Source organism: Leucopleurus acutus (genome assembly GCF_964270905.1).
Source record: "Leucopleurus acutus genome assembly, chromosome: 16".
NCBI lineage: Eukaryota > Metazoa > Chordata > Mammalia > Artiodactyla > Delphinidae > Leucopleurus > Leucopleurus acutus.
In genome coordinates, this window is record NC_139158.1 from 86,345,870 (window position 1) to 86,354,931 (window position 9,062).

General features: G+C 53.0%; 1 protein-coding gene across 4 annotated transcripts in view; it reads left to right on the forward strand.

Annotated features, from left to right (window-relative positions):
* The window catches only part of OSBPL2 (oxysterol binding protein like 2), a 40,621-nt gene extending 39,887 nt beyond the window's left edge, over nt 1-734 (forward strand). For all 4 annotated transcript variants that reach the window (XM_082858109.1, XM_082858111.1, XM_082858112.1 and 1 more), the window contains 2 exons: nt 200-290; nt 527-734. In XM_082858109.1, coding sequence (XP_082714235.1) covers nt 200-290; nt 527-629 — 194 coding nt within the window. In that variant the 3' untranslated portion in view covers nt 630-734. The remainder of the gene's footprint in view (nt 1-199; nt 291-526) is intronic.
* Nucleotides 735-9,062: the final 8,328 nt, after the last annotated feature.

The window sequence follows — 9,062 nt, forward strand, 5'->3', positions numbered from 1 at the left end:
CCGGACCTGGCCGTGCGCCTGTGCACTCGTGCCTGGGTTTGGTTTCCCGCTGACGGCCTTTACTGTCTGTGGTTTGCTAACCCACGTGTGACTTTTCATCTGGGGTCGGGTGTGAGGGGTGCTCCGGCATCTGCTCTCTCAGCCCTCAGCTCTGCCTGTCACCCTGAGCCCTGACCCAGTCCCCTGTGCTTGCACCCAGATCTGGCGAGCCAGGAGAAGGAACGGCTGGAGGAGAAGCAGAGGGAGGCCCGGAGGGAGCGGGCCAGGGAGGAGGCCGAGTGGCAGACGAGGTGAGACGCCTGGTGGCCTCGAGGGCGAGGAAGCGGGGAGGGGGCCGCACACCCACCGGGGCTCAGCAGAAGCTCCCCTGTGTCCCATAAGATGGTGGCCGGCAGCTCTGGGCTGCGTGTAAACTGATGTGTGATGTGATGGTGCCTGATGAGAGGGGCCGTGATCCCAGGGGGAAGAAAAGACCAATGGCCGTGTCTTGTCTCCTGGCCTCCTGACCGCCTGCTCTGTGTCGCAGGTGGTTTCACCGAGGCAGTAACCCGTACACTGGGACCCCCGACTGGCTGTACGTGGGGGGCTACTTTGAGAGGGATTTCTCAGGCTGCCCAGACATCTACTGAGAGACCGGACCGGCCCCCGGCCCCGGAGACCCGAGAGGCTAGACTCCACCAAGTGGCTGCTCTGAGCTCCGGTCACAGCAGAAGCCGGCTTTCTAACGGCTGTGCGTGGAGGTGGCTCCGTCCTGGTTGAGGATTTAATTCTAACCAACTTTGGATTGCCAAACGTTTTCCTACTGTTGCAGTCTCTTCATAAAGCTTCACTTGGGATCATCATGTTTCCATTAAGGTTTGAAAAGGAAAATCCTTTACAGTTCCCTTTTATGTGACTGAACCAGAGCTGGGGCTGGTGTAGCTTACAGCACCCTCTTAATTACAAAAGTTATAAATAAAGGAAGTACCAGGACGGGGTCCACATTCCTCCTTATAACGCGGTGGCAGAGTGTCTCTGAAAGTATTTTAAATTTGAACCAGTAGCAGGAAAAGATGGATCTTGGAAAAAGTCCCACCAAGAGCTTTATAACGGCCAGGAATTGCTTTCTAGATACAGTAACGCAAAAGTGAAGATTTTCAAAGCATCTGATTGAATGAAATGAAAAGTTGTCAGAGTCTGTATTTTTGACCAGTCTTCAATAATGTAAAGATTACTTTTGATATTTAAGTTCAAACTACTTGAATAATATTTTGCTGAAGAGCACGATAGGCATTAACGTCACGTGTACACTGTCCAAAATGAAGCATTACCATGACAACCGAGGGTGGCCAGAAACCTTGACAAAAAGTCCCCAGACAGCTCCCAACCCCGACAGGTTTGGGAGCCCGCCTCTGGCCCCCAGGGCTCCCCTGTCACTGCAGGCCACACCCACGTCACAGGGTGAGTCTCTCACGACAGTTGGCCTGTCCCTGCAGCACCTGTGCTCCTGTCCTGCATGTGTGAAATACGAGGGACCCGCCTCTGGGGGCACCGAGGCGGGGGGGTCCTAGCAGTCTGCTTCCAGTGGTGTCATTACTGTGTGTGTCCATCTCTGCACACATCTGCACCAGTGACTGTTTACTTTCTGTAGAGAAGCCAACGCCACCGGTCGTCGCAGAGCTCTTCGAATTGAAGACAATCTGCCGTGTGCACAGACGCACACCTGCATGCGCACGCGCACACACACGCACCTGTATGCAGTGGTGGGTTCTCAGTGAGAGGGTGTCGGCATTTTGTGTCCCAGCTTCAAAATCGCGTTTGTAATTAAAACACCTTTAAAAGCAACTCGTTGCTCTGAAGGCTTGGTTCTGTAGCTTCGGAAACCCGAGGCGCGGTATCGGGGTCGAATCCCAGCGCACTTGCTCGGTGGGACGCGAGCCGGGCCGCCGGCGACACACGGAAGCCCCCGCGGATGTGATCTTGACGTCATGCAGAGAGGAGATTGTGACACACCCGGTCGTTAGGATGTGGGGAGTCCTGTGCCTCTGGTCGGGAGGCGGCGGCGGTGGCCTCCTTGCCCAGGGAGCGTGGGGGGGACCCAGGACGCATTTAGAACAACAGTGTTTAGGGCAGTTTGACAACCTCCGTGGACTATTCCACTTGTCACCACCTCCAATAATTTACCATAAGGTTTGCATCTCTAGGTCCTCCCTGAGGTCAGATTCCACGTGGCCCCAGTAGCTGCTTCCTTCGCACCCGATTCAAGAGTCAAAGGACAAAGGGCAGGACGGCCGATGACCTCAAAGCATGGCCGTCGTGATCCTTTAACCACTGTGTCCACAGATGCTAACACCGACCAAAGCTGCCCCCTCACCTTGGCTGCCGTGACACACTGGGATGCTGGGTGTTTCTCTCTAATAAAGAGTTTTTCAGTGGAATTTGCTTTTTAAAGGATGACCTCCCACGACCGATGTGTGTGGCCCGTGTGGAAAGTGGTGGCCTTGTCGTTGGCCCCCAGTTTGCGACTGTGGCTTTGAGATAGGGCCCGGGTGCTTTTTAGAGCAGTCTTGTAACTCAGGACGTCCTTGTGGGATGAAAAGTAGAGCACACTTTACCCGAAGAACTTCACATTTTGATTTTGCTCCCCCTTGAAGGTAGGATCCAGTCACATGTCCATCGATTCAGTGCACGTTTACTGAGAGCCACTGGAGAGTTAGCCGCACAGACGTCTCAGAGCATGTTTCATGGAAGAGAGAAACGTTACGTGCACGCCGGTGCTGGCTAGATTTAACAGGCCACCTGCTGTTGGCGACCAATGGTCGTGCCTGGGTCTCTGTGCCACACAGGTCCGTCCCAGGAGTGGTACTGCTCTCCCTGGCGGGGTCAAGGGTCAGGGCATCCCCAGCACTGGCTGGCCGGCTGCGGGCCCCGGTCGTGAGAAGGCATCGGAGAAGCGGGCCCCGGCCCTCACGGGCATCACCGCGTTCGGCCACTCTGGGCTGCCGCGAAAGCCAGGACCCTCCAGGGTATAGCATGGTGGCTCTGGAAGGGGTGAAACGAGGGTGCCAGGCGGACCTCTCAGCCTCCACAGGGAAACGGAAGCCGGCAGTGGCCCCAGGCAGGGCCCCTGAGGAGCAGCCCCGATGGTTTTCTTGGCCACAGTCAACATTTCATAGTCTTGTCTCCAAGGACGATGCTTGGGCTCGTGGAAGGATCTTCCCGAAACACGGGGAGAAGAACCCAGTACAGCGCCGATGGCCTCCGGGCGCCCGGGCCGATGCTGCCGGCCACTTGTGCCAATGAGCGTGGAGCTGTCCAGCTGGAGGCGTTGCCATCTGCTTGCTGGGTCCTCGTCAGGACCTGAGGCCAGGAAATCAGAACAGGACGAGCCAAGGGCCGGGCATCTCCCGCGAGCCAGCCAGCCCTCCGGGTCACCCCAGCAAGAAGCTTCCTCTCAGGACACCTGCTCCTGGGAAAAGGCGCTGCCCGCGGAGCCGGGGATCTGCAGGTCTGGCAAGTCTCACGTATCCACCAAGAACGATGAAATGAAGACATCGTTTAAAATGCTAATAAGCTTCCAAAAATCGGAAGCGAGAATAGCCCTCCTCCTGTCTACCCTTGCGCGCTAGAAGGGGAGGGCACTGCTCCGTGAAGCCTCGTGTCCTGTGTGGAGCTATCGGCCCTGCAGGAGAGTTCAGTCGATAAGACAGTTCCTACTGGTCCTGGCTTCATCTTCCAAAGGATCTTCCTATGTCCAAAGTGGGTGCGAAGATTGGGGTCCCCTGACAAAAGGGCCTGTCGCCAGACCTGCAGGACGTCAAGTGGTGTTTCCCTCAGTGCACGTCATCTTTGGGCCTATCTTGTACGTTCTCAGCGTCGGTTTCTTCGCAAAGTGAAAATGCCATTTTGGTATTTCTCGGTACGAGTTTCCTGGACCGTCAGCCCTCAACTGGATGCACTGCTCCATTCCGTCTTTGTGAACCAGCCACCCTGGGCCAAACGTCTGGTGAAGGGCTACTTGGTCTCTGCAGAGGGTGACAACACACAGACAGGGGCCTTCCTCCGTTGTCCCACGAACACTGTTCGTCCTATCCGTGCACGTCAGGCGAGAAAACACGTAGTGAAACGGATTTATTGTTATAATTTTATAATACGTAATAACTGTCAATATTCTTCTATATAAACAGAATCAACCATTCTCAGATTTTTGGGAAGGCCTGGACGGATCTGTGGAGATAAATGTTAAACCCTAGCCCTGAATAGAGATTCTTTGCAAATGTGTGGTAGTTGACATTTGTTTTGTACTGAACAATTTTTCACTGTCTGCTGCTCTGGCCTCTCTGGCGAGGACTGCAAAGCAGCTGTGGATGTGTCCTTGAGACCAGGCGTCAGACGTTTGGCCTGTGTGTTCTTTAGGGTGGCTCAGTTAACGGATTGTTTCAGAAAACTGCTTGTTACAGCGAAGAGGGGGCTCAGGGGCACATGAGGTGGATGAAGGGGTCTGGGTTCTCTGGGCAGTGAGGAGCTCTGATGGACTCTCTTCCCTCCTGGGGGTTGGAGCCTGTTGCTGGAAGCAACGGAATGCCCAGAACACAGTGTTCGCTTGACTCAGAGGTCCCTGTGCCCGACCTGCTGCCCTAGGTGCCCAGCAGCTGTGCGCTTCCCAGGAGGGTGAGCTGAGAGGAGGTGGTGATTCCAGTAGCCACGGCGGCTCCTGGCAGAGGGACAGACTGTCCACACGACTTTAATATCCTGGGAATGCCCAGGTGCATAGATGTGGGGCTCCACCACGGCCATGGTGTCTGACTGTGGGGACCACAGAGCATCAGCCCTGCCAGAGCCTGGGCCTGGTGTCCTGGGTGCTTAATCTCCACAATTACCATCCAGTCTGACCCATCGAGGAGGAAGGGGAGGCGCAGGAAGGTGGGCTTGCCTGAGGTTTCAGAGCAGGTAAGTAGAGGACATGGAATTCAAACCTTGACATACAGTGAAACTCACCCTTGTGTGCAGTTGACAGATTCATACCATCTTGTAACCATCAACGCAATCAACATATATAGTTTAATGGCAAGGTTCAAGTGGGAAAGGACTGTCTTTTCAACGAATGGTGTTGGGAAAACTGGATATGTACATGCCAAAGAACAGAACTGATCCTGACCTCACACCATATACAAAAATCAACTCAGAAGGGATCAGAGAGCTAAACAACAAAACTCTCAGAAGAAAACATAGAGCACAGAGTCCACAGATCTGGGCTGGGGGTTATTTCTCGGATATAACACCAAAGGCACAGGCAACAAGAAAAAAAAAACCAGACAAGTTGGACTTTGTGAAAATTTAAACACATTTTGTGCATCAGACACTAGCATCAGAGTAAAAAGGCAATGGGAGAAAATATTTGCAAATCAAACATCTGATAGCAGATTAATATCTAGAATATATAGAGAACTCCTAAAACTCAATAACAACAAAAAAAACCTGATTCAGAAATAGGCAAAGGACTTGAATAAACATTTTTCCGAAGGAGATGCACCAATGGCCAATAAGCATGTGAAAACACGCTCAGCATCATTAATCATCAGAGAAATGAAAAAGCTACAACGAGGGCTTCCCTGGCGGCGCAGTGGTTGAGAGTCCGCCTGCCGATGCAGGCAACACGGGTTCGTGCCCCGGTCCGGGAAGATCCCACATGCCGCGGAGCGACTGGGCCCGTGAGCCGTGGCCGCTGAGCCTGTGCGTCCGGAGCCTGTGCTCCGCAACGGGAGAGGCCACAACAGTGAGAGGCCCGCATACCGCAAAAAAAAAAAAAAAAAAAAAAGCTACAACGAAATACCACCTCATACCCATTAGGATGGCTAGTATTAAAAAAAAAACAAAAACAAAAAACCCCCCAAAATCCAGAAAACAAGAAGTTTGGGCAAGGATGTAGAGAAACAGGAACCCTTGTGCACTGTTGGTAGGAATAAAATGATACAGCCACTGTGGCAAACAGTATGGCGGTTCCTCAAAAAATTAATAATAGAATTAACCATATGATCCAGCAATTCCATTTCTGAGTATTTGCCCCCAAAAATTGAAAGTAGGGCCTTGAAGCAATATTGGTTCAGTCATGTTCATAGCAGCATTATTCACAATAGCTGAATCGTGGAAACAACCCAGGCATCCACGCACTGATGAATGGATAAGCAAAATGGGGGGTAGACGTACATACAGCGGAAGATTATTCAGCCTTAAAAAGGAAGGAAATTCTGACATGTGCTACAGCACAGATAAAACTCGAGGGTATTATGCCAAGTGAAAAAAGCTAGTCACAGAAAGACAAGTACTGCCCAATTTCATATATAGGAGGTCCTGAGGGTAGTCAGATCCATAGGGACAGAAGGTAGAATGGTGCTGGGGTCGGGGACAGAGCGGGTGGGGAGTCAGTGTTAATGCAGACAGTTTCAGTTTTACAAAACGAAAAGTCTGGAGATGGATGGTGGTGAAGGCGTCACAGCATTGTGAATGTGTTTACTGCCACTGAGCTGTGCATTTTAAGGTGGTTGGGATGGTCAGTTGTCTGTCACGTGTTATTTTACCACAATAAAAACAAATTGGAAAAAAAATCAGTGGTCGCCAGGGGTTACGGAAGAGGGAGGGAAGGACAAGGCAAAGCACAGAGGATTTTCGGGGTAGGGAAGATGCTCTGTATGATGCTGTAATGGACACATGTCACTAAGCATTTGTCTGACCCGTGGATTCAAGACAAAGCATGAACCCTGATGTAAACTCTGGACCCTTGGGGACATGATGTGTCCACGTAGGAGCATGGATTGTAGCAAACACACCGCTCTGGTGGGGATGCGGATGGCGGGATGTGGATGGTGAGGAAGCCTGTGGCGTTGTGTGGGAACGCTACACTTCCTGCTCAGTTTTGGTGTGAACCTAAAATTGCTCTAAAAAAGAAAATCTATTGTTAAACAAAGAAAAAGAAAACAACAACAAAAGCACCTGCCAAACTGTTTTCTCACGTGGCCGTGTGCCATTTTGTATTTCCAACACCAAAGACTCCACAGCACTTAGTATTGTCAATTTTCTTTTTTTTTTAGCCATTCTAATAGGTGTGTTTTAATTTGCGTTTTCCTTATGAATAATGCCGTCCACCACCCTTTCCTGCATGTCAGGTCACCTGTACACCCTCCTTATGAGACGTTTGGGCGCGTCCTTGCCAGCTTCCTTGTTGCCACCCCTGTGCCCACAGTCGCTGCACCCCCTGCCTTTCACCTGAGGGAGGCACTGAGGCTCAGGGAGACGGGCTGGGTTCACAGAGCCCACGCTGGGGTGGGCGCTCGGACTGGCCTCCACGATGCCCGTCTACCTGTAGCTTGTTTCCTTACGGTAGATTTTTCATGGAAACGAGTGAAAGTGTTTTTGAGCCCTCCCAGGGCACAGGCTTCCTTGGCTCGGGGAGAGGAAATGTGCATTTGGGGCCCCTCTGAGGTCACTGCCCAGATGGGAAGCACCATCTCCAGGTTCTGGAAGGTTGGCTTCCCTGTGGCCTCTGGGGGAAGCTTTTTAACTTTTCAAGACTTTGGACAAGTAACACCTGCCTGCTGGCCCCTTCTCAGGGAAGCCAGATTGGTTTTCTTACTGTTTTCTTGCCTGGTTTCACAAGGCCCAGGACGGTATTGCTGCGGGGGTGGTGACCGTGGTCACAGGTCACAGAATTGCTTCACGTTCGCCGTTCCCACCGCTTTGGTCTCTGGAATTCTCTAGTTTCTCAAAAATGATCAAGAACCCCACAGAGCTTTTGTGTTATGTGAGTTTTATCTATGGATATTTACCACATTATACATTTTAAAATAAATATTAACTAATTTAAAAATAACAAACGCATTTTCTTACTAACACAAATAATATTTTTAAATGAAAAACAGCTCGATTTTCTGTAACAAAAATTAGTGAATCTTTAGATCACAAAAGAATGGATACAGAACTTGTGGTATTCCATCCATCAGAATATTATACAGGAGTTAAAATGGATGGGTTAGAGCTACAAGTGTCAACATGAATAAAAAACAATGTTGCATAAAAGAATACTTTTCACTTTTATACCTTTCCTAAAAAGCTTAAAAGCAAATTTTACGTACACACACATTGATAGGAAATCAAGCGCGCCTGGAGCAGGGAGTCACATGTTACTGTCAGTGTGGGGCTGGGAGGGCACATTGCTCGCGGTGTGTGTGTTCTGCTCTGCAGAAATGTACAGAGGTGTAAATGATGGGGAAAACAAAAGCAGTGGGAAGGCAGTGCCTTACATTTATCTAGTCCAGGTTTGTGGAGGGCAGCTGCCTTCACTCTGTTCTGACTGCACACATCGGACAGGGAATGAGCGGGCAGCCGCGACGCTGCTGTTATAGGTGGGTCTGGGGAGGATGGAGGGCAGTCATGTCATCACTACTGTGGGGGAGGGCTGGGGGACCCCCCCCAGGGCCCAGGGGACGACAGGGGGCAGCCATGCCGTCACCGTTATAGGGGATCTGGGGGATCCCCAGGGCCCGGGGAGGATGGGGGGCAGTTACTGAGCGGGGTCTGGGGGCGCGGGGCCGGACCACTGCCTAAACCCCGCGTTGTGCGCCGCACGCGCCCCCACGAGACCACCGCTCGTCCGGAGGGCGCTGGGCCCACGCGCCAGCGTCCGGGGCTGCAGTCGGTCACCTTCCCCCCGGGACGCGAACCTGAGAGACCCCACCCCGCTCCCCGCAGGTGCCCCCCGCTCGGCCAGCCCCGCGGTCCGGGGGTCCCGGGTCCAATGCCCACCGCTCGGCCCGCGCCCTACTCGCCGTTCCCGGCGCCGCCACCAGGGGCCGCCGCCGCGCCCCTATGACACAGCAACAATAGAGGCCGCTCTGGCCCTCACGCTGCCGGCCCGCGCTTCCGCCGGAAGAGAGCCGCCGGCACGGGGGCGGGTCTGGCGGCGCAGTGGGCGGCCGCCCCCACCAATCGCCCGCGGGCCAGCGCCCGTCCCTCACCTGACGGGGCCCAATCGGCGGCGAGAGCGGTAGGCGGGGCGGGGCAAGCGAGGGCTTCCGGCGGGGCCCGGC